This window comes from Falco peregrinus, chromosome 2 (assembly GCF_023634155.1).
Source record: "Falco peregrinus isolate bFalPer1 chromosome 2, bFalPer1.pri, whole genome shotgun sequence".
Taxonomy (NCBI): Eukaryota; Metazoa; Chordata; class Aves; order Falconiformes; family Falconidae; genus Falco; species Falco peregrinus.
Window position 1 is genome coordinate 68,070,403 of NC_073722.1, and position 26,193 is coordinate 68,096,595.

At 38.1% G+C, this 26,193-nt stretch overlaps 1 protein-coding gene across 1 annotated transcript in view; it reads left to right on the forward strand.

The window, feature by feature from the left end:
- Nucleotides 1–26,193, forward strand: part of COL25A1 (collagen type XXV alpha 1 chain) — a 324,158-nt gene that overhangs the window by 204,481 nt on the left and 93,484 nt on the right. Inside the window, exons 8-11 of the mRNA XM_055797890.1 lie at nucleotides 11,811–11,837; nucleotides 12,003–12,029; nucleotides 23,936–24,007; nucleotides 24,911–25,018. Coding sequence (XP_055653865.1) covers nucleotides 11,811–11,837; nucleotides 12,003–12,029; nucleotides 23,936–24,007; nucleotides 24,911–25,018 — 234 coding nt within the window. The remainder of the gene's footprint in view (nucleotides 1–11,810; nucleotides 11,838–12,002; nucleotides 12,030–23,935; nucleotides 24,008–24,910; nucleotides 25,019–26,193) is intronic.

The following is a 26,193-nucleotide window of genomic DNA, read 5'->3' on the forward strand; positions in this document are numbered from 1 at the left end:
TCCTAAATCGTTTCTTTATCAAATGACCTTTGTGTTTTCTTCACCCTATTCTACAGATGGCACAAATACACTAGTGTCTTCTGTGTTTTATTAGGAATTATGTCAAAGTATTGCACTGAGTTCAGGAATATTATATAGTATTTTATCATCCTGCTGCACATGTTTTTAATTTAATATTAAACTCTTACTGGCTTATTGTTTTTACTGATCCTCATGCTGTATTTCAGATTTGAATTCCAGGTCAATTTGTCGCAGATTCCAGTAGTTTCACTAGCTTTAAAGAAAAATTAAATGAAATGAAGAGTTATAAAAATGTGTATTTCATCAAGCTTATGGTGACTTAAAGATAACACTGTGATATATAAGACCTTAGTCTTTTAGAAGTTTCTGAAAATATCAGTTTCCTTGAACACCCATTATCAGCCCAGAGCCCTGGTGACTTTCTGTGCTGGAAGCTTAGAAGTCCTGCAAACTAGAGAAGACCTGGGAGATTTGAATCTCAGACTGTCAGATGGAAGCCTCAAAATTTGTATTTTCCATTTTAAAGTGACACTTTTGTCAATTGAAATTTTACTTTAAGCAGCCTCATATGTAGCAGAAATGCTTCAGGTTCTTTATTGAATTGGTGCTGTCATGAAGAGCTGTGATGATGTGCTATTCTATCCTGTAAGTATGAGTCAAGTTTGGAGAGGAGAAAGAATAAAAAATAGAAAATGCAGCAATTCCTTTCATTGGAGTGTTTTGTGTACTGCCAGTAATGCTATTAACGAGCATGGCACGGAAATGTCCATTCTATTTGCGAGCTTTAATCCACAATGTTAGGCTTGAAAAATGCTTTGTCTGTCCATGCAATAGCATAGGAGTTCCTAATAATCCTTTTTGCTGATGTCCATCAGTAACATTCAACAGTTGTGAGCTGCTGAGAAACATGTGAGAGGATCACATATTTTCAGAAATACAATCCAGTTATATTGCACAGTATGTCTGTTAGTGATCATTTGCCAAAAAGAATGAATATCCATTTAAGTATACAAATACATATGTGTGTAATTTCCCCTGAAGATGTTCTGAATTTTGTAGACCAAACTATTAGTCTTGAGGAGAAAACTGTTTTGTTTTTAATAAACTTTATGTTGTCTTAAATTGCTTCCTGTATGAAGATGTTGCCAGCCTTGAAGGTTACAAAAATATCTTCAGTCATCTCACTTTTATATATGACTATGTATAAAAGTATGTGTATGTTTGTAGTTGATATAAAAATTCCTTTACATTTATCCAGTGTTTCAACTCAAACTTTACAAATCTGAACTGTTCTCAAAGTAGCTCTATGAAGTATGTCATTGTAGTTACCTCCTGTTGTAGATGAGGAAATTGATGAAGATAAATGAAAGGTTTAGTTCTCATAGCATTTGTTTCAGACATATTATTTTATATACTATTTTTATGCGCTTTAATTTCTATATACTCGTTGACTTTGAATAAATTGATCTTTGATTAAGGCCTGAAACATCCCCATCAAGACTAGAACTATCACTTACGGTGTCAAGTCTTTGCCTTTTTTACCAATGACTTGTAGCTAGGATAGTTTGTAAACATTTGCAGTAACCTGCCTCATATGGATTTGTGCAGTGCAGCTTTTATCATTACATTTGTCAGGCAGTTCTTGTAAAAAGGCTTGTTTGGGTACTGGTGGAGCATGACATGCACAGAAACTGTTTAAGGAACTACAGGACGTGCAAGAGGGAGATAGGAAAGAAAGTAGGATAAGATCTTCAGACAACCGTATGTTGGTATTTCACTAAAAATATGTTTTTCCCAAGCATTATCATATCCTCAAGTTTAAAAAGTTACCTAGGTTGTGAAATATTTTCATTACTTTTAATCTGTGGAGGTTATACTGCAGTCTCAGAAACTTCTATCCCTTGGGCTATGTTGTACACTGCTATGGCTTTATACTAATATTTTACTGCCATCTTCTTTTAACTGTTCATGATATAAGTAATCAAACACACCACTTCTTTTGCAGCAGCATTTTATAGTAGCGTTTGCAGACAACACTAAAAGAATATCTAAATCTTTCTTTGGCATTCTGCTACCTTGAATGTGTAAATGTATCCTGTACTGAGTAGTAAAGTTTGGAAAAGAAAAAAACAGTGTATGACAGGATGCCATGCCTTTGAAGTACTCAGTGAAACTCAGGGCATTGGTACTGAAACAAGTGTGGATTCACCAAAGTAAACAAAAGAGTGGAATTGACCTCCCCTCATTAAATGTCTGTGTTAAAATATATTTGCTGAAATTAAGTTTGGAGTTGAAATACAGCAAATGTATGTTAGCTGCAAAACCTTGTTTGTATGTGAGCTATCCAATATTGCTCATTTACGCAAGTTCAGCTTTTATTAGTTGCCTTGATATGCCTTGATATGGTAACAGGTACGGGCCAAAATTCTTCAAAAAACGCACTAGACTTTTAGTAGAAGATTCTTTGAAATTAAATCTTACTGCTTTCAGGAATTAATTTTGGGTTGGTTTTAATTTCTTCCAAAGAGGGAGATGGGAAAGTGGGATAATTTATGAAAACAGAATTAAATTAGTATGGGTCACAACAATCAACCTGGTTGGGTTTTTTTCCTTGAATAAGCTTACTATTACTTCACTAGCTGCCTTGTTTTGAAACTAGTCCTTATTTCAAGTAGATGAACAGGGAGTTTTTCAGGTACCTCAGTCATTTGTTTCTGTGTGGTTATGATTTTTTTGTAGAGCTGTACCCTGCACAGCATCTGTTAATGAAGTACATCAACCTTCTTGACCCAATTGCCAGTGAAAGGCAGATCTGCCTGGTAGATATTTATGTGCTATTTCTCTACATACAGTAATGGAAACAGTAAAATTGAAAGATCCAGAGGGCTAGGTAGCTTGGAAGACATATTTCAATGGCCACAGGTTATTCTCTTGTAGGTAGTGACTGGCATTGGTGAATCTCCATTGCTCTGAAACTTTCCCCTTCCCTTGCTTTCTTCCTTTGTCTGTTTTCTTCAAAATACTTGAATTTTAGCCTGTCATCCTCATCAAAAAGGTTCTTTTAAGTCAAACAAAAAAAGACCAAGTGAGCAAAGGACACTCATCTCGGCTGAATTACCAACCAGGCCATTAAGCAATCAGGGAAGCAGGAGACGTCTTTCAATTACAGAAGCCACTGTTCAAGTTTTAGGTAAAAAATGATGGAAACATAGAAAATGAACTGCTGTTTCTGAAAATAAAAGGAAGTTGTTAACTCCCAGTGAGGAGCTGTTTTCTTACTAAACTAAGAATAAATGAGAGAGCTCGCCTATGCATAAGTAGCTATCAAAGAAGGTACTAAAAATATTTAATAGTGTGTTTTTTTATCTCAAAAATATGGAAAAAGGATTTCATGAGCTTGATTGGTAGGAGGTGTAATTTTTTTCTTTTCAATGTCTATTGTGTTGGGAAAGAAAGCCAGAATGTACTTCCATGATCCCTGCAGTTTTATAAGCCCTAAATTCCATCAGACTATATTGGTCTTCCTTTTTTAGTCTTGTTCTTTTATTATTATTATTGTTATTGTTGTTTTCCCAAGTTCTCATTTGGATTTGGAGCCTATTAATTGCTTCTACAAAGTAGAATGTGTTATTTGGGTTCAAGGCATTGATACGTAATGCATCTGCTTAGATGAGGGGACCAGAAGGATACCAGGCTTTTTGAGGCTGATTACTGGTACTGTCCCCATTGGCAAGTGCAGAAAACTCCTCTGGAGTGGTACTATGCCATTGTTATTTCAGTAAGTGGGAATAACTGGGAGGTTAAACAGTGCTAGTTATTTTTTTTCTCCTTTGTTTCATATCCCTTTTAACGTTCAATGCAAAATAAAAGGTGTGAAGTCTGTGGCACTAAAAACTGTTTAGAGCTATAACTTCTTTCCTGTTGCGGTAGTTTAACACAACAATAAATGAAGTTTTTATGAGGAACAGGTGAAGCCATCTACCTTGAAAACTCTTCACGGTCTAGTTCTTCTTATTGTAAAATTTGAAAGCAGCCTTTCATTCTTCTTTGTCTTTCTGTCCCCCAAACATGCTTTTTTATATTTAATTCATTGCTCCTTCAGTTTCTGTGGCATCATTTCTGTTGACTGCAGTGAGTATTTACTAATGAAAGTACAAGACTCTACTCAATTGCACTTGTCATGTTATCGAATCTTATAAACTATGAATCTTATCAAGAAGCCCATGACTTACAATAAATATTTTCATCTACTGATAGCAGACTAATTTTTTCCCATTCCATATATGTAAGTTTTTTCTGTCACTTGTGACATAACCACTCAACTACTGAGTGAAGGCTGATACAGAAATGCAGTCTGGTTTTTAAATTCCACCACCAGCATGCTCACACATGGGAAGAAACACACATACGTACATAAATTCCTATTGGAGAGGATATAACAGGGACACAAAAATAATCTGCTGTGTAGTAGTCTAGTATAGGATGGTGCAGGACTTCAAATGTCTATTCTCAATGCAACAAAAGGAAGAGGAGGAAGAAGTAGGGAGGCTCCGTGAAGTTAAAGGAGTGCAGAACAGCTGAACAGACTACCAGAGATACTGGAGGATGAGGAGTTAATCTCAGTCATACTGTATATTTTAGCAGGGTCTGTTGCAACAGGACAAGGAGTAATGGCTTTAAACTAAAAGAGGGTACATTTAGAATAGATATAAAGAAGACAGTTTTTACAGTGAGGGTGCTGAAGCAAGAATAATCTGTCTAGAGAGGTGGTGGATGCCCCATTCCTGGAGACATTCAAGGTCAGGCTGGACAGGACTCTGAGGAACCTGATTTAGTTGAAGATGTCCCTGCTAATTGCAAGGGGGTTGGACTAGATGACCTTTAAAGGTCCCTTCCAACCCAAATTTTTCTATGATTCTAAGACAGCCTGTGATGCATTTCAGTTCTCAGTTGGACATGTAATTTGACAGGGATCTGCTGGAGGTTTGGTGGAAGACTAGGAAGCCTGAACCAGTCTGTATCAAAAACATGTCTCATTTTTTGAGTGTTTTATAAACCAAGTATTGAATGCCAAAATTGGTATTTTGTTGTACTATCATTAAAAAATATTTTTAAAATCATGAATTGAACTTCAAACAGTCCTGAGGCTGGTTTGGAAAAAGCAAATGTAACAGTTCCAGTAAAAAAATCTCACTGTTCAGTCTGTTTTAGGAATTGTGATTCTGTAGGGCACACATCAGTTGTGTTTTCAAATGTCTTCCTGCAGGTCTGAGCACCAGCAAAAAAATTGTGTGTTTCTGTCTTTTTGCTATACCCAAGATCATGCATTTGTGTCCTCCTTGCATCTATGGCATTATTGAAAACAGAAACTCTGGATGTTTTCTTATAAAATCAGAGAATCAGCAATATTGGATTTTCTCCTCTGTGTTTTTATGTGCTGTCTTACACGTTTAGTAGAGGAGGATATCCTTTGTGGTGGTTGTTTTTACAGTATTGCATCAAAACTCTAGTATCCTCAGTAAACTTCTGCTTATCTAGCAAGTAGAATAGAAAGGTGTGCTGTGGGCAAGGCACTGAGGGCTTACATCCAGGAAATACATGTATTACAGTGTATTGAGCAGTAAGTGGTAGTCAGGAGGCTTTTGACTTTACCAGAAGCCATTTTCTTACCTCTGGCATGTACAGCAGCTACTCGATTCACAAGAACCTTAACAGTCAATTTAGATTATGATGTTTGCTTAAATTCATTTACGGCAATAGTAAAGCCAATCTTGATTTTTCGTGCTCAGGCAATGGGTGCAGTCATATACTCTCTGTTCCATGGAATCTTCACAGGACTATTTGTGTTGAGTTTTGCAGATTTTCAAAGAAAAATACTGTGTTTGTCTGTAGAAGGAAATAAAAAGTTGGGGGAGAGGACAGCCTTATTCGTTAAACAAAGAAGACAAGTGTGTCAGGGAAAGGAAGAGGAGACCTCCGCTAGCAGGTTCTTTCTTGGGACACTGAACCTTGTGTTTCTTCCTGGGTACTGAACTAGTCAGTTAGCAGTGACCTCTGTGCAGCTTGCGATGCAATCTGATGATTTTTGTGGCCAACATTATAAAGTTCAAAAAAGCACCCCATCCTCGTCTCAGCAAGAGCGTTGCATGAGAAATGAGTGTCTAAATTACAGTCTAAATGCTTTCTTGACATATTTTGGGTAGATCATGTTCTCCTGTCTGCAGTTTATGAACTTGTCTGATTTATGCATTGGCGTAAATCACTAGCTTCTGAATATGGTTGTAAGGATTTACAGCAGCATTCACTTACAGTTTACTTGTTGGTATGAATGTTAACTGAGCTGTTTATCTAGATTGTTATATATATCAACTTTATGTTTCTCAGGTTACATTTATTTACATTATGTTTATGAAGTTAGGCACAGTTATCATGTCAAATATTCAGGTTTCTTTTTCTCTGCCTTGGAATATTGTAACAAAAACTTGGAATATAAGGGGAGCAAAGAAAAGATTGGTAAGTGTATTTTAGGTGATGGCTTGGCTTTTTCTATAAAGTTTTCACCATAAGTCAGTCATATCCCAGGCAAAGGATAAAATAAGTGAAAGAGAAGGGTATATAGTTTCAGTGGTACAAGCTGTTCTGATTCACCAGAAATTCTTGTGAGCCCTTGTAAAATTGATGCAAGGTGAGATGTTGGCATTGTAAACTAGCATATGTAAACATTGGCTGTAAACAGGGCCAAGTTCAGCAAATGTCAAAACCACATTGTGCAGTCATTCAGGGCTTGCATAGTGAATGCAAGACTAAAATGAGTGTTGTAACTTTGAAACAGTATTGTGTTTCATAACACTCCACGTAACCTCTTATCTTATGATTCAGCGTATCTTACCCTAATATTTTGCAGCAGCTCTAGGTTAGCCTGGGGATTGTTGTTATAGTCACGAACTTGCAATTTGTGAAAGTCATGAGCCAATTTCAAAGAAAGAAAAAAGCTGATCTTTGTAACGGAATACTTTGTTGTCATGTGCTGAAACCACCTCAAAATAACTACCCTCAAAATAAACTGCAGGAATTGAAATAACTTAGGCAATGTATGGCATATCATTTAGATGTGAAAACATGCTTAAACTAAGTTGGCAAATTGGTTTCCTTTTTGAATTTGTCTAGATACCATTGGCCTGTTTAGTTTGCTTTTCTGCTCATCCACACAAGACCACTATTCCCTTACACTGCCAGTTATACTGTTATTGTGGGTGCTGTAGCTGCCAGTAGGGATGAATGCATTGTATGCTGTTTTATCCCAAATAGAAATGAAAAAATCTTGCAGGCTACATTCAGTCCTCTAGCTGCCAGGTTGCCTTAGCTTATGGCTGTTGTGGTTAAATATAGGAAAGCAGTGACTATATCTAAGAGGTTATCATCACCTGCATTTCAGTGGTACCTCTGTCTGATGGGAGCTGCTGAGTTTGACATCTCAGGTTCCTTAGAGCCCTGAAGGTGGATGATCCCACTGGGACCTGGGACTGTCACAGTCCAATTGATTCTATTTGGGTGGTTGTTGCCAGCTTGTGCTGGGCACTGGCAGGTCCTTTTAGCAATGGCAACATATGGGTTACCTTAACAGTCAATAAAATTCTGGATTACTCAGCCTTGACTTTGGAGCTTTCTATAGAACCTAGAAACATTGCTGTTTCTTTGAACCCCTTCCTGAGAATCCTTTACAATTTTCAGTTCTACTTTCCCCTCAGTGCTTGGAGGAGCCTTTTTGGTCAAGTCACGGTAGAACTGCCTGTATTATGGTTAAAGGCAGATCTGTAGCAATAGGAATATGGACAGAATATATCTGTAAGAGAATTCAGATAATTTTGAATGTTTGTAAAACCAATATAAATCAAATACTGGCTTTTAAAGAGGTCCTCTGAATATAACCATTGCAAAACTATAAAGGGGGAAATGGCTGCAAGGGTGGCATATAAAATTAGCATCTTTCAGGGAATTAATTAAAAAATGCCAGCTGTGTGAAAAAATCATGCTAATCACACTCGGATAACGCAAAGGGGAATGTTGTCTGAATGAGGGATTGGTCTTATGTTTTATTGTACCACGTTCTCTTGCCTTTCTTTTTCTTGTACACATATTTATAATAATGTAAACATTTTTTTCAGAGAATGGAAATGGGATTTTGATAGCCAAAAAAAAAAAAAAAAAAAAAAAAAAGGTGACCTGCCAGTAATCCTGAGCATGGCTGTTGAATGGATTTGACCCTGATTTCAGCTTTGTTCTTGGCTGGCAGGTGCCTGGAGGCTTTTCAGTCTACTTCAGAAGACCTTGTTTTAAAAACAGTAGTATTTGTCGCCCAATTATGAATGCAGATTTTGCATGTGTTTGTGATTTACAAGGCCTTGCTTATGTGAAACAGGCTATAAACTCTCCTTGGAAATGTATAGTAGTCTGGAGTAGATAATTACACTTTGAGAAAAGAGCCTCTGTTTCCAGTGAAAACACTGTAAAGTTATTTCAGAAATGCTCTGACCTCAGACGTTTCATATAACTTACACAAAATGCTTTCACATTTGTGCAGCAGCTAGCAGCTTGATCTCTGCCATCTCATAAACGAAAGCACAGAAGTGTCCCTGGGAAAAAAGCAGGATGTCTATGCTGTGGCCTACAAAGCTAGTGTTATTTTACTCACTCTGTTCTTTGTGTCTATACCCTTAAACAGAAGAAACCTTGCCCTCCTTTAAACAAATCTGTCTCCTAATCACACCCCACCCCCGCAAACCCAACTTTCCCTCAGATTTGTCTTCCTCCCTGCCTCCACTCAGTGTGCACACACTAATAAATTCTGCAGCAAAAACCTTGGGAGAATTTCTCAGCACAAATGGAAAGAAGATGTCAAAGGCTGAGGCTAGGAATTTTGTTTTTAAAGTTGAGAGAACAATAGAGAACAATTGAAACAATGGGGGAAGAGCCAGAGATGGGTGAACAAGCCATGAAAGAATTGCATTAATTTTCTTTTGATGAAACCCCACTGGTTCTCTTCTCTAGCATCGAAAAGAGCTATTTTTGTTTGCAATTGTTTGTTTGTTTTTCAAGACTGTTGGTGGAAAGCAAAAGCATTGCAAACACAAGTGCAGAGGCTTGTGAGAATGTTTACACCAGAAATGCTCTTGTGGCCTTTTGAAAAGCTGTTTTTAACTTCTGGTACAATGAAGTTGTCAGATATATGACGTCGTGTGAAAAATGTGTGTGCTGGAAAGATGATTTAATAGAAACAATGGTGTGTGGCACATCATGAGAGCAAACACCAAACAGTCATAATTGCTGGCTTTGCCCAATAAAGAGCAATGAAAAAAACCCTGGATTTCAGAATATGATGTAGACAGGTAATTCTCAGAAAACCCTGTGCAGAAAAAGGAGAACAAAATTTAATTAAGATATGTGTTTCAGTCTTATTTAAATACAAATTTGGGTATGGATTGTGCTTTCAGAGAACTCATGACAGAGGAAATTATGCAAGGGAAAGGCAAGGGCCACTTCTGTAGGTAGAGACAGTTGAGCATGTTGCCAGCATTTGTAGCAGGCAGACAGTCTAGTGGCCCAGCAGATTTGCTGGCTGAAGCTCTTGTGTGAGCATGCTCCAACTTGTTTCTATTCCAGTGAGCCAGGAGTTCAGTGTTCAGGGAACTGATGCAGTCTCAGCTGTTTCAGTTTGTACCAACTGGCAGAGCTGTGGCAGGCATGCCTCGGGAAAGTTGCGAGCCAAAATCCATCAGAAGCAGGGCTACCCTTGGACATAAGAACGGCGTTGAGCATCTGGATGAAGACAGTAACAACTCCCACAACCACAGCATGATCCAAAAGCCAACATCTGTCTGCAGTCTTGGTCATGTCGTGTTATCTATAATTTCACGCCTAAGGCCCAAGAAACAGGATTCTGACTGTTGCAGATAGGGGTCATGTTATTTGCAGTTTGCAGCCAGTAAGATATTTAGAGCCAGTAATGGTTTGATAATTTGAGGAGATAGAACACATGAGCACAGCCCTTCACTTGTGCTCAGTGTTGACTGTGAAAAAAGGCAGTAACAGCCAACCCTGGCTGATTTTAGTTCATCCCATTCTGCAGTTACTGTTACTGATGGTATGAGTTTGTGAATTCACAAGCTCAATGGAATTTATGTGCATTTTTTAAAGTGGGCCTGCTGAAAATATACTCTAATGTCATGTCCAAGTAAGTATATGTGGAGTCTGTAACTAACAGTAGACAATGCTGCATGTAAATTCCAGAACACGTGCATTGGAGAGGGTCAGTAAGAGTTAAAGTATGAAAAAAATAGACGGAGAGACCTTAAAGGTGCAGCAAGGTTGTAATCCATTAAATTATTTTGTTTAATTTTTTTTGAAGAGGACAAGTTCTTGCAGGGTAACACAAAGTGGGCAGGGGTCATAGTTAATGCAGCAGATAGTTTTGCTTCAGCTAGTGGTGAGCACTGTCCTTTCTGAAGGAGGCGTGGGGATGTCAGGTAGCAGACTTGTTTCTATATCCTCTGCAGCAGACAGAAGAGATGGCAAGCTATGGAAGGAGAGGCATATGCTTTAACTCCTTGAAAGATTTAGCAGCAGATGCTCCTCTCTGGCATGCATTAGAAGTCCTTAAAAATAAGCAGAAAATTGGCTGCAATAGGGGTTCTCAAAGACTTGCTTGCGGTTGATCACATCTTTAATATACAGCAGACTGACCTTCCTTCCATTTGCATTTATGTGAACCACATGAATTTTTACTAGTATAAATTCTGAAATGGTTCAAATGTGCTCGGCTCAACTGGGTTGCACTTGGTTATTTCTAATTATGTTGCTGGTGGCAACCTTTTCTTGTGCTGCTTGCATGCAGGCACACACACACTCACTCTCTCTGTTGTAACAGTGGAAGTTGCTAGCTTGGATGGCTCCTTCTCTGTTTCCAGCTGCTTTCATTATGTACCTCAGGTCTTTCTTTGTAATGAAACACCTGCGTATCTTTCAGAAAGCTGGAGGTAGAGTCTGCTCTGTGTAAGCAGCCAGTTCTCTGCAGACTGCTAGCATTTTTATTCACAAGATACTAACCTGAAAACTAGTGTTTTAGAAACCTGCTGGTAGCTTTCTGGAAGGTGCTCAATAAAAATGGCATAGGAAAGGGCCTCGCTGTTTTGTGATTCTGTCACCTTACTGTTTGGCTGGTGGTAAGTAACAATAAATATTACTTCTGCAAAACCATGTTATAAAAAGAGCTCATTTTGCTTGAAACAGTGTGCTTGAGACTAAACACCAACTTCAGCTTTGCCGAAGCTAGGAATGGAAACACTGCTTTTAGATTCCCTAATCCATTTTTCTTTGGCAATCTAAGCCAAGGAGGGTGCCAAAATACATGACAGATATATATGTCTCTGAATTTATTACCTGCACTTGCAAAGGAGTTTTATAGTCTTAGAAAACATTTACTATCTGGTAGGAGATAAACTGTTGTCCCTAACCAAAATCAATAGAAATTTTGCCATTTCAGGCATAGTTTTGCTTGTCTGCTAGTCTGATTCAACACAAGGGGTGAGCAAGCTATTCAAGAAATAACTGCAGAGTGCCGATTATTAGTACAGTGAACAAGCCAGCTCTGGAATAACCCTGGCATTTGGAGTGAAAAATAATAAGGAACTGCATTGTGAAGAAAAAATCACAGGCTGGTGCAGACCTGTTACTTGCTGTATCTCAGGACTTCGTTAGTATCAGTAATCTATCTTTGCTTCTGTTTCTTTCAGGGCCCTCCTGGTCCAAAAGGCGAGAAGGTGAGTTGATGTACGGGTGACACTAACAACGTGAATGGAAAGTCCTCCCAGCATGAACTAAAGAGACCGTTTCTATTGACGCAGTGTAATGTTAGATTATGTAAGAGAGCTGGGTAGCACACAGATGCTGTGTTAAACCTATCATCTCATCTTTCCACTTTGCAGGGAGATCAAGGTGATCAGGGCCCTCGGGTAAGCATCTTAAAAAAAATGTTACACTTCCCCCTCGCTCAGTAGGCAATTAGTCTTTAGTGCAAAACTAAATTAAATACACTGTCTGAGCTAATTATGCTTATTAGCTGCATTTACCCTGCATGTTGAAGTTAAATGTCTGCAGGACAGTAATACTGAACATGACCAGATAGTGTCTGGGAAGATTTGAGTAACAATAGTAATGCATTAAAATATAGTTTCCATTACGGGTGGAAGCAGGTTTCACAGTGATTTTGCTCTGCTGTTTAAAAGCTGGCTTTCCTAACCAAACCTTTCAGTTTTCCCAGCAATGTTTTCACGCCTTGCATGGGCTTCCACAATGCAGAGGGACGGTGGGTTTCTAATAAAAATGTACTTCTAGATTTCATGTAAAATATATCTAGTATTTAGGGAATTATAAACAACTATAATGTATGCATGTATTAGCTCTTTTTCCTTACATGTATCTATTTAATATTTTTAATAGCAACAATATTATCACCTCATAAATACACCCAGACAGTTAAACAGAACATGGTTTAGTTGTGGAAATGTAAAGGTTCTTTTAATTTTTAACTGTCATGTTTATTTTAATAGAGGAATACAGGGATGAAAGTTCAGATAGATTGGCTGTGCCTCTTCAATCTTTACATCTGTGCTTCGTTAGAAAGTATTTAATTACATTGTTCTGATGATGTAGTGACTCTCTTCAGTTACACATTTATAAATTTTTCCATAACAAAGTGTTCCATGATATTTTTTACTGTCAACTATGATAAGTATTTTGAATTTGCAATTTTATTGAAGTATTTTGTTTCATATTATTTTATGTATTTTAATTTAATTTCATTTTACTGTTTGCAGTCAATAAGATTATCTAAAGTCACAACATGTTTTTATATCTGAATTTGATGTTGGTGCTACCAGTGTTAATTACCTACAGGGTGTCCAGTTATGTTTGGGGATATGACTGCACATTATAAAGACAGAGGCCTATTACTAAACAGCTTTAAATATTATTTCAGTTGAAACTCAAAAAGAAGAATTGGAAAAGTATTTAAAGAATTAAAAAGGAAGTAGAGGGTAATAAAGCGAGGAATATTTTTTTGTAGGCTAACTAATACAGACACTGAAGATTCTGAAGAATGGGAAAATTTCCTTTTAATTTCTAAGCAAATTTAGTATCTCTCAGGAGCCGTGCTGGGCTGTGTATTTTGGCTGGTTCTGTGCTACAGAACCTCATGAGGAACATGAGGAGAGCGAGGAGAGTGTCTGTGGCTTACGAGAGGATGCTCCATTCAGATAGTGTGAGTCAGGGGTCTGCGCACAGGTGCTTGCACTAAGTGACCTTATGTTCAGAAGAACTGGTGGTTCGTTCAGAACAGGAGAGCACATTTGATGGAGGCATTAGAGAGGGATGCAGTAACAAATAAATATGGAAGAACAATGTTGTAAAGAGTATTACATAACTTGAGGGTAGGAATTTGGAATTATGAGTGTTGGAGAAGTTTCCAGGGAAAGATCCAGAGGTCTAAACACAGAAAAGCAATTGAAGTGGTGTCAACACAAGGGAATGATGATGCTCTTTTTTCTTATGGTGGCACAAAATGTCAGAGCAGAGGACAGTTTTGGAAGGAAAGCAAAGGTGCCATAGCTTCCACTGGTGTAGATATCCTGGCAAAATATTGGAGAGATGCAAGAACTGGAGAGTAGATAAGTGTGCGAGGCTTTCAGTCCCTGGGCTAGAAGTGTTGGCGATACCCAGTAAGAAGATGCCAGTTTTTTCGGTGCTACCTTATAAGAGGAAAACCTGCAAGAGCTGCAGTGGAATATCTGCTACACAGAAACCATTGTGTGTCCCACTTTGCCAAGACATACCCCCTATACTGGAAGGCAGTAGAATCCTTACTGGACCACACAAATTATGGTTATGGCTACTTTGTGGGTTTGATAAATCAAGTACAGCTAAAAAGCAAAAAATATCTAACCTAAGGAATTCACGTTTAAGGACATCTGCAGCAGTAGCTGGCAGTTGAGATTGAATTCTATATCTGAATGTAGAAAAATAATAAGTTCAGAAGTAAAGAGGAAGAGGTGGAAAATAGCACCTTGTGGGTTGGCTGAACCTCCACGGACTGTTTAGTCAGTGCATATTGTAGTAACATACCTCTTTTTTAACTATAAGCATATAAATTAGGTAATTTGCCCAGTCATGTTGTTATCCCTTTATCTCTTTTGAAGTGCATTTGAATGTGTTGTACAGCAGCTTCTCCTTTTTTGCCTTGTGTATTTCACAAGTAATAAGTACTACAAAGCCTCTAACCATTTTATGTTTCATGGTACAGCAGTTATCTCTTCTGATGACTGTCTTCAGCGTAAATCTGCTCAACTTACTGTGCCAGAGGATTTACAATATAATTAATGAAAAGTATATGTGTAAGTTAGTCATGCCCCAAATGAAACTAAACCCATTTAAACCTGGTTGGTTACCTTTGCATGAAGTTTTCCATCACTGCCTATGTAAAATAAATGGTTTTGGAAGTAATACCGTACTGTATTATTTTAGAGAAATGTTGTACCTGAAAGTGACTGTGGGATGACATCGACATTTGGATTTGCCAAGTCTACAGAAAGACTGGATATAGTATCTAAATGTGATAAACATTTTAAAGCTAATTAATCTTTTACAGATAAGGAGCCTGAAGTTTCCTTGGGTTTATATTTTTACATATTGGTTTGAAATTAGCATTTAGCTTAGCAAATATTTCCATTGTTCCAAGTAATTTTTATGACTGAAATTTCAAAATTACCCTCATTCTTTAGAAAAGCTGCTTCTTTTCCTCCAGGCATTTTCATTAGTAAAAGAAACCAAAGTAAAATGTAAAGACTGTCCGGGTCAAGCTGAGACCTTAAACTTTTAAAATTCTGCTGAAAAAAAAAAATATTTGTGAAAGAAGAAATTTTTACTTTCTGTCCTCACCAAAATTTTCACCTTGAGACTTTTGAGAGGTCCTTCTTTCCAAAAAAATTTCAAAAGTGTAAAAACAGAAATCATTTATCTTTAAAATTCTTATTCACAGTCACTGGACATGCTGAGTGTATATACTGAACTACTTGGAAGTTCAGGTTTTCTTGAAAATGTGTTCAATAAATTAATACACTAGTAGGAACCCGGCCCTGACAATACTACCCAGAGTTCAGGCAGCTGTATTTTTAGAATAATGGGTCTGGTTTTGTTTTGGTTTGGGGTTTTTTTGTCTTTTTTCAAAGAAACTGAGAGGTTTTCTTAAGTATTCAGAAGTAATCTATTGATCAATCTCCATCATACAGAGATGGCATAAGGGCTCTAGTTCATAATGTCATATAGCTTACTCTACTTATGTCCATACTGCCTGTAGAAAATGTGAGCTAAAGCAACATTCCAGTAGTGTGACTGATGTTGAAAATCATGCCCTGAGTGTGAGTTTGAGCAGCAAGTTAATACAGCTTTTGGTCACATGAGACCACAGATAAGGTAGTGGTGGATGCGTTCAAAAGTCCTAATCTTATTTGAAAAAAACGCTCTTTTGATCTCTTTATATATTTTTTAAGTCAGATCTCTACTCATTACTCTAAAGTTCTAGTAGACAACATTTAGGTCAAATACAGAACTAGCTTTCCTCAATACCAGTGTAAGAAACAGTAATGTTAGTAAGTTTTTTGGATTCTTGTCTTTTTGCAGAGGACATGGCTTCATGACATGTCTACAGAAATTTGCATTACTGTTCTGAGCCATGTCAAAATTAAAAATAATGGGGTTTAGCCTGTGGACTATTAGAATAAATGCTGATGTCAGTCCGGTGCTCAGTTTCATTTGCTCAGCTCTACCGCAATTTAAAAAAAGCCTTTGAAGATTTCATAATGGTAGGATTGCAAAGGATATATTGCCAAGTAGAGATTGTACCATGACTAAATCTTCCGAGGTGAACATTTAGGAATGGAACAGCTAGTACTGAGTGTCTTAATAAGTCTGTTCTCATCCTTCTGTAAATGACATAATAAATCTCTTCTGTCATTTAGTTCAGATGCATGAGAGATTCCTTGTTTATTAGGTCCAGAAATCATCAGCTAGCAGCTGCCTTTAAATTGAACTTGGTCTAGGTACAATAAGAAACAACTCGGAGGCCATACTTAAGTATTTCACAAAATTATTTTCTCCTTTTGGTATGCTTAACTAAATTTTCCTAGCAGCTGGTTCTACACAGAACTGATAACATCTCTAAAATATCTTCAGCAGAAGAGATTAAGTTCTAGAAAGGAAAGGTATTCAGAAGTTTATTTTATTGTGTTATTTATTGACTCAAAGTTTTAAGATTCCTTGTGTACTGTTAAAACAGTTAGTTTTGGGTAATGATAAAACATTCTTTTCTATTTAACTCTTTCCCCTTTGCTGATTACTTTTAATATATTTGCCACTTATTTGCTGCACACTAGAGAGAAATCATTGTTCTACAATAGAAATTTTGCAGGTTCTACTCTTATGTGCTGGCAAAGTATTTTAAAATTGTCTAATATTGACAGAAATGGTCCTGGAAGCAGTCTATTTACTGAAATAACTAAATACAAATATGTGTGTATATATAGATACAAGCTATCTCTTTAAGCTCAACTATTGCTTCACTTGTTACATTATAAACAAAACTTTTTTTACTGTCCCATATTAAAGGAAAATTAAAGGTATCCAAGTGATACATTTTCAGCCAATTTTTCTTTTAAGAAAACTTTAGAAAGTCTGGTTTTAATATGTGTGCATTATTACTTGTTAATATTTTTCGAAGGAATGTGTAACAAATATTTTGAACCTTTTCCTGTTCCTACTGACAATAAATGGAAAACCTCTGTTGATGTCATTAGAATCAGTACCTCATTCATAAATCAGAAAATACTAGTTACTGAGTGATGATCAAACCATGATCATTAACTACTCACCCTCTTTTAAAGCCATCTTATTTTGTATTATGTTTCATTCAAAAGTTGGTTGGTGGTTTTGGGGTTTTTCTTTTAGAATGGAATAGGTTTGCTTCATAAAATAGATAGTACTATATAAATTAACCTGATTTCTTGCCTTTACCAAAAGCAGGATTCCATTTTTTGGAGGCATTGCAACTGTAGCAAATGTAGGTAAATCAGTGATGTAATAGGAAGCTTTGTTCCCAAAGAGTGCATGACGCTATTTTTATCCTCATTCAACATCTTGGCAAAGCAAAAATGTATTGTATTATAGTCACAGTACTATATTAATTAAATAAAAATGTACATAATTTAAACATATTCTGTGAATTTCTTTCAGGACTGTCCTTGATGATGTTTGATTAGATACTACTAAAGTTTCTCTTAACTTCTATAAATACTGCTCATTAATTTTATCTGCCTTAATAGAAGGACTACATAGTTTTCATTAGCATAAATTAGCATTGTCCCCACCCTTTTCTTTTCTGATTAAATACTCTTTGGTTTCACCTATATGAATACACTGCAAAAAGCTGTGGCAAAGGTGGTGATACAGTGATGCTATTCCCTTAAGTGGTATTCTTATGTCTGTATAAAAGCTTATTTTCTGGTTTACTATGTGTTACTTCAAACATATAATATAAGCACAGTACTGCTTTAAATTCATACTTTATCAGTATGACTACCCACATAGTTATTTCTTCTGTTATTAATTGTCCTGTGTAGAGCAAATTACAGTTCAAGTTATAAACTATATATAACCACTGTTTCAAACTGTACCCTTAATGTGCCACAATAAGAAGGCTAAAAAATGTTCGTGATTCTTTCTGTTAACATAACTTTCATGAAAGTAACATCACTGAGAAAACTGCTGGAATCTGGTTTAATGTCAATTTATCATGAGCAGTTAATTTAACTTCTCAGACGTTGTTTCCTTATCTGCTACATGGCTACAGGGGTGTTCACCTGCTGCATTCCTCGGACTAATTATCTGTTCTGCTTCACTAGTACTAGGCTGATGTGGCTCCCCTGTTTTCCATTAAGCTGAAACTAGGGTAACAAATTGGAGCAAAGTAACCTGGAGCTTTGTAACTAGAAGAGGTTAGGAAAGAACTCAGATTGTACTGGCTGCCAACTTTGTCTGAAGCATTGGGACACTCAGACTTGAGATGTGCCTCCTTTCAGAGTTCATGGGAGCATCCTTTTGGCTGTGGATGGCTCTCCAGGGCCAAGCTATGCCTTTGATGTTTTGCTCCTGAGGTTCCCCTGGGGAATGCAGAACAGCTGTGACACTAGAGTGCCACATACTTGCTCCCAAGACAAGGATGTTGTCATTCCTCTCTAAGAGCTAGGCAATGCACATCTTCAGTCACCACCAGTTGGTTTGCATCTTGCCCCTTTTTAGTAGTGACAGAGGAATGGTGAGGAAGGAAGTCTCTGAACATCCTGTTCCTTTTTCTACAGCCCTGTCCTGTGACTGAGAAAACATCATGTAGTCATTCTATCTCAAACTGCATCTGCCACACAAAAACACTGCAATATTTCACACTTGATTTAGACCAATATGATCAAAACCAGCTCTAAAACCCATCCAGCCCTAATAAATATCACAGAAGTGGCTTGAACCACTTACTTGTATTGCATAACTGCAGTGGGTATAAAATTTGAAGAGAAAAATAAGCCAGGGGAGAAGATTTTTGCTGTAAGAACCAACTTTGGGGGGAGGACCAACCCACCCTGAAGTTAACTTGATGCCTGCCACCACTTTCAGTGAGAGGAGTAGATTTACCTTCAGGAAGGGTATTCTGTGTAGGTCAGATAGTGATCACTCATCAGAACTCGTAACAGAGTTGTGTGGAAAACACATTTGCATCACTGAAAATTCATCTTTAATACTAAGACCAAAATAGAGAGGTTTTTTCCAGCTTTGTTCATTTTGAGTGCAGCATCAGGTAGAGTTCGTTGTGAAAATACAGAGATTGTTATAGGAAATAACGCTTTTATAGTGATACGTTTGTGCTAGTTCTTTAAACGTTACATTTTTATTATTTTAATACAAAGTCTATATTGTTACATAATGTATTCAAATTAAAGGTCTTTGCCGAATGATTGCCTAAGCGAAAAGAAATTCCTGGTTCCTTGTCTTGTTGTGGTGCACTGTTTTAGTTAGCAGATTTGCTGATGGAGAAAGCAGCAGCTATGATAAAAGGGATTGTATAAAAGAGCTCCCACTGAGAGTCCATGGCACCGTACAGGGTGATACCAAACACTGTATTCCCCAGGGCAGTTACAATAATTAGCTGCAGGACTGGCACTTGGTCTGAGGGATTAATTAGAACTGGAGGTAGTGTTGGGGGGAGGTAAAGCAGCCATAAAGAGTGTCAGGATCGCTCTGGCCTGAAGCCTGTGTGATTTGATGTGAAATAGCAGCAGCTGGCTGTAACCTTAGGAAGTGCAAGTGAACAGCAGGTGGTAATTCCTGTCTCATTTACCATGTCTTCACAGGAACATGTAAGCTTGTGCAGCTTGGGTTTATTGGCAGGTCAGAAGGAAAATCCTAAGGAGGACTGTGACATTTACTATACTAAGCAAATGCAATAGTCAAAATGGAGTGTACGCAACATAGTGCAAAACCAGTAAAGCTGTTGCTTAATGTTATTATACTTGCCTTACGACGAGGTTATAATGAACTTATAATATTGACCTCATGGAGACCAATGCACAAAGCTGAATGTACTGTGAAATATCTAGGACTGCTAGTGGGAATTACATCTTTGAAGGCTGTGATGTATGTAACAGGAGGAGTATTCCATCTAAGTAAAAAATCAGAGAGAGGGAACAATATGTTCTGGCATCCTTTGGTTTTCTCAGTAGCTGTTGTATGGGGATGAGTAGGCTTTATCTGCATTTCCAGGTAGGTAAGCAGGACACTGCATTACATGGTCACATGCCTGTTAGCCTCCACCAAGCATCATGTTTTGCTTGGCATTTGGGCAAAAATTGCAGCGAGGCATGCAACAAATGTGCTAGTTTAGAAATTGTAACCAGCCAGCATTTCAGGGTGAGCTTGAGTCGCTGTCAGCAGAGGAATTTAGTGGGCCAGTGGTCGCTGTTGATCACTGTAGTGTTTTATATTCTGTGAGGGCCTCCCAGGGTGTAGAACGAGAGCCCTTCCTATGTGCAGTTCAAGAATCAAACCAAATAAAGAGAAAATTGAGTAACTTTGAATCCATCGTTGAGAACAGCTTTAGATAGAGAAAAAATAAAACAGATCTGGGGGATATTTGTGACTATATTTATAGCAGAGTGACAGGAAAGGAAGAGAACTCATTTTGTGGGAAGGATAGCTCTTTTTATGCCTTTTTAGAAGCTCATTGTTTGCCAACATTATCTTCCATGGATGCCAGAAGATGCAGTGCCTTCTAAAGCCTCCCACACATGCAAAAACTATGTACCCATTATAGTTTCTTTGCTGGGTTCCATTTCATATTCACGTGTTTCTGGCTGTCTCCAAATATGCCTGTTACATATGGGGAGATGATCCAGATCCAAGCTGGCACTGCATGTCTCTGACCATTAGGTCTGAGATTATGCCTGCTTTGGGTGAAGGAAAGAAAGCTTTGTCCTACTTGGGAAGAAGCTGAAGTTACTAAGCTGCTGATGGAAGAATGGGATTGTCCCTTTTTCCTCATGCGTTGTTTATCTAGGCAGAAAACTGCAGTTCTGATAGCTGCTCTTGAACTGGTTCATGTGGTGTTGGGAAGTATTGAGAATTCTGGGGCTGGACTGTGAAATGTAAATGTCTTTGTGTGGAGCTACACAAAACTTTAAACATTCTTTCACTTCCTCTCAAGAAAAAAAATATCTTTCATGGCAAACCAGTATATTTTCTGACTAAACTCCTTTCTTAAACAATTCTCAGCTCTCCTTCATGTTCAAGAGAGATAAACCAAACCTAACATGAGTTTTGAGCTTCTGCTTTTTAAAATGTCGAATTGAAAATATGCTACTTTTAGAGGTAGCTGGAAATTACTGTGCTGTAATCCTAAAGGCTAATGAGTAAAAATGAAGTTGTTAAAAGGTTCTCTGTTTATCCTCTTTTTTTTTAATAAATGAGATTTAAAGTTTATTGCTTGCTACTCAGATTTTAGTTATTTTGTAGGTTTCTTGTTTGTACTCATTTCCATTACACGAGTATTCAAGTTTTATTTAGAAGAGGAATGGACCATATGCACAGCAGGGCTAATGAGTCACAGATGTAAAGATTCTGGCACGGTACTATCTAATAACTTCTTTAGCTCGTATTCCATAATGAGATAAATGTAAATATTATACATCTGTTTTCTAGATGATTTATCATTCCAGTCTTAGCAGTGTCTCAGGAGTGAGTTTCTTTAAATGTTTGGAGGTTTAGTCTATTTTGGTTTTGTTTTCTTTTTACTTGTTTCTAAAGAGGAGATTTCAGGTCACTGAGCCACACCATGTTCGTCAGAATGGAGTGGGAAGGCTGGTAAAACTGCCACTGGCTTTATGGGATCCACTTACAGGGTCTTAGCTTGTCTCATGGTTATATATCAGGAATAAAGATGCTGAATGCAGCCCAGAGGTGCTACTGAAGGACATGTATGCATCATGTACCTTTTTCCGTAAAGACCAGTGCAGTCTTCGTGATCCAGAGGATCTCTGATGTGAATGTATGTGGAGTTGAATAGAGCAAATATTTGTCATATTGAAAGAATCTGCTGCAACTGAGGGACCTGGCAGGCTGCTGTTGCCTGTTGGTGCTTTCCACCAGGCCAACGAGACTGCAAAGGTCTCTTGCACTGTGGCAACATGGGTTGCCCCAGCAAAGCCTTCATGCAGGCTGTCTTGGAAGCCACCTTGTCTGGCAGCCAGAGCCAGGCACAGCCTTCCCTTTCAGAGGTGCCAAGCTGCAGTCCTGCAGCCATACACTCCAGGCCTCACACAGGGGCTGTGCCACCAGCCACACCTCATAGAGGTGGCATGGTGCATGCATGCATGCGGGGAGCTTAGGGCAACCAGACTGTATTTTAATCTATTTCCTCAGCTGATGCATATCAGCCATTGAACAAGCCTCTACTTCAGTCAGCGTGCTATGCTAAAGGCAAGGAGAGGACTTGGGCATTTCTTTCTTTAGGAGTTCACTGATCAGCTCTATAAGGTTTCAGTTTTATCAGAATGTCTAATTTGCACCCTACAAGGCAGCACAAGAAAGGTGTTGAACTGAGAGCAAAATTCACCCCTTGTATTGTCACAGCAGGCCACAATTACCACACTCTTCTTTTTTGTACCAGTACAGTGCAAATTCTGCACATGTCAGTAGCATAGGATATGCAAAACCATATGCAGCACACAGCACTTCAGGGGAAAAAAAATTGCCCTGCATAAGAAAATGCAGCTATGCATACGTTTTGAAAATATTGGCCTTGGCCATTTCAGACTACCCAAGATGTAGCAGTAGATTGTTGTTCAGTGTTTATAATTGTGTACTTATTACCAGTTTATGTGCTGAATGTCATATGTTAAACAGAATGTGAGGAGCAGGAAGTTAATCATGCAAAGCGCTTCAAAATCCACTGTCGCTGCTGTCAAGTTCTGCAGCAATCCAGAGTCAAAGCTTTCAGCATAGCTCTCTTGAAGTGCTACAGCACATTTCATTTGAAAATGGCTCAGTCATCTGCTGGCTGATAATCTAACAACTGTCAAATGATCATAACTATTCACTGTAATTTTAAGAAAATTAATCCCTGTGGGACTGCTCCTTCTAAAATCTCTTGATATTCTTGTAGTGAAGTAACAACCTGCATCTGCAGTGTAGTGCAAACCTAACTGTTTCCCATATGACAGAGAGGCTGTTTCCTGTCAGTAGGCAATGTGGGGTATACTAAACAGTGTTCATTCTGTTTGTCTGTTAGTAAATTGTCTCTGTGATGTTTGTGTTGTGCTGTTTTGGTACCATGTTATGCTGTGTCCCTAGGGTCTGCCAGGCTTCCCCACAGTCGCTGCTCTGCACAGTAATCAGATCCTCACCGTCAAGGTTTGTGGCTGACACGTACCTGTTCAGTCAGGTCTCTCTGTATCAGCATAAAAGTGCACATGAAAATTTGTTTTTACCATGGAATACCAATGAATCCTTATGGTGGACCTAAGTCAACCCTTACAAATTGCATTGGTATAAGTACCCCTGATGCAGAGCATGGCATCAAATCTGTAACTGTGTATAGTGTTAGCCCTGGAAACACCCACAATCCCCGTTATCCTGGTCAGTATTTTATTTTCAGATGAGATTTTTCTGTAGTTCTGCTTCCCTGAGGCACACAGGAGTGGGGAAAATGCCAGCGAACTCCATACTGGTTACGTAGAGTCAGCTTTTTGTGTTAGATATCAGAGGTTTAATCTGTACATACAGATTTTTGCAAATTAAGCAGGAAGGATTGAAGCAATCTGGTCAAGCTGGAACTCCAGTCCTTATTAAAATCACACCATTCTTCATGGCACAATATGCTGGTTAGAAAATCTGACTGAAAGCTGAACTGGTGCTTTGTCTCTAGAAGCTTTGCTGAAGGAACAGCATATAAAAACACTTATTCTTAGAGCCCAGGTAATGAAAAAGTTAATACACTTGAAGAATTCTCACAGAAAATCTGTGCAGAAAAAACTTACACAGTTAAGTCATTTATACCATTAATTCATAAAGTGTCGTGTCCTGTACGTTAGAGGTAAATTTCTTCAAAACAAAATGCACAGTTTCTGTCAGGCAGAAGCACCGGTTTGTATTATTTTAGCTATGATAAATCTAATGAATATGTCTTTATTTCTTTCTCGGGCCTTCTGATGTCTATTCTTCAATTCTCTCATCTCTGATCTTCAACCTTTGACCTCACCTGCCTGATCAGATGGTGTTTCCTAAAATCAATCATGGGTTTCTCTCTGCTGATCAGCAGCTCATTAAACGCCGCCTCATTAAGGTAGTGCTTCATCTCACTGGAGTCTGGTTCTTCTTTACATTCAATTTACTTTCTGCTGTACCTGTTTTGTAAGATGCCTTCTTATAGCAGGTTGTTAATATGAAAATGTTTTTGGAATGAAGCAACTGTTAATGATATTAACAATTTAAAGGCTATGGGTAGCTTTGCTAAACGATCCACATTTAAGATGCAGTCAGCTTTTTACAGCAGTTTGCAGTGGTGTGCTGGAATTTAAATAACTTCAGCACCATTTTTTGGTGTCTTTTTTTTTTTTTTTTAAAGGTGAAGGTAATATGTTTTGACAACTCTTTTGAAAATTGGCTTTTAGAAATGAATTAGTAGAAATCATTAAGAGAGTCACATTATTGTCACTGTAAAGCGGTTCCCCAAAACAGATGAAAAATTACATACAGGTTCCTGGAAATGCAGTTATTTTCTATGCTCATTTTTTAAATCTATCCATGCATCACTGATTGGATTGGAAAATTGCCATGCAAACTGAATATTCTTACATTCTACTTCTCTTTGTTGCCTCAGCTTTGTTATGATTATGCCAATTGTGAAGCAAACAGCTGCTTATTGAAAACGGTTACTTGCTCTGGAGAATTAGACGAGTAAAATACTGCAAGGCTACCCCAAACTTTGGCACATGTCCTGTAGTAGGATAAGCCATTTAGAATTTGAACCTCTGCTCTATGGCTGATTGTACTGGACAGATAAAACCCCTGGTCTTCAAGGCAAAGTGCAGACTCTTGTCACAAGCAGTGAAGAAGCCACTGTCCAGCTTCTTCTAGCCTGGCACTCTTTCTGGGTAAATCTAGCACTCTTTCTGGGTAAATCAATGTCTTTTTGTGTAGTTGATGGCTCTAAAACAAACTTGTGATGAGGTTTTTGTTGGTTTAGGGGGACCAAGGACAAGCTGGACCCCCTGGGCCTCCAGGACCACCGGGACCTCGAGGTCCCCCAGGAGATACCGGCAAAGATGGTCCTCGCGGGATGCCTGGCTTACCGGTGAGTTAGTCTGTTGCTGTCATGTTTCCAAATTCCTCTCAAGTGTATGCCAGCTCAGTTTCAAAAATGTTTTCTGAGGCAAGACTGGCAAGTAAGACATGTGGAAGCTGAACCACTGGCAGATTTCATGGTGTACCTGAAGTCTCACATATACAGGGCAAGTTCATAGCAGGGCCAAGAGTAACACCTAGGTTCCTTGCCTCCCACCCTTGACAGTTTCCCCACACGTTCTAAGGTTTCCCAATTGCTCATTGATATTTAATAGCTGCATAAGGAGGGTCTGTCCCTCTCCACAAGTAGTAAATGTTTCTACTTACACTGCAAGACAAAATTGAATTTGAGATGTCATAGCATTGGATGGGCTTGACTTTTCACCTCCCGATTTAGCCTCAAAAATCATGGAATTTAAGTAATAAACTACTAAATGCTGCCCAAAATGTAGTGAAGTTTTAAGTCAGATTCTGCCATCTTTACACAAGTCAGATGGAACAATTTTCTTTGGCTTATCCCCTGTATTTCACTAGAACAACCAGCAGAATCCAGTATATAGCTTATTGTTTGGTTTAAGCACAGGATCAGACCCACCACCTTTGGCACTTCGTAATCTGATGATTAAACGCTTTTTAAACAGATGCATAAACACGTGGCTTTTTTTTTTAAAAAAAAACAAAATATGAATATGGTTTTGGTTTTATATTTTGCAGCCTCCTTGATTTTCATTTTTTTAAAATAAGTACCCCTCTTTTTCATCACAAATGCCACTGTGTTATTAGTGTGGAAACAGAACCACAGAGAGGAATGAGATGTGACAAGTGAAATACCGCATGTACAGATACACATCCTCACACACCCCCATGATAAGTAAAGATCGCAGCCAAGAGGACACATAGGGAACTAGCAAGGGACCAACACTGAAACATTTTTTTTTTTAAGAAAAAGGATTGCTCATTATGTGGGGCCAGGACAAGAAGGCATTACATGTCCCTGTAGGGCCTTTTATAGGTGAAACCAAGAAAGGAAATATCCACACTCTTGTTCTGGCCCTGCTCGGGTTACCTCATCTGAAATTGTATTAACTGTACAAATATAATATAACATGATGATAATAGTAAGACTCTGCTAAAATTTCCTGTGAAAACCCAGCAAGGCTTGCCAATTAAGACCTGCAGTACTGC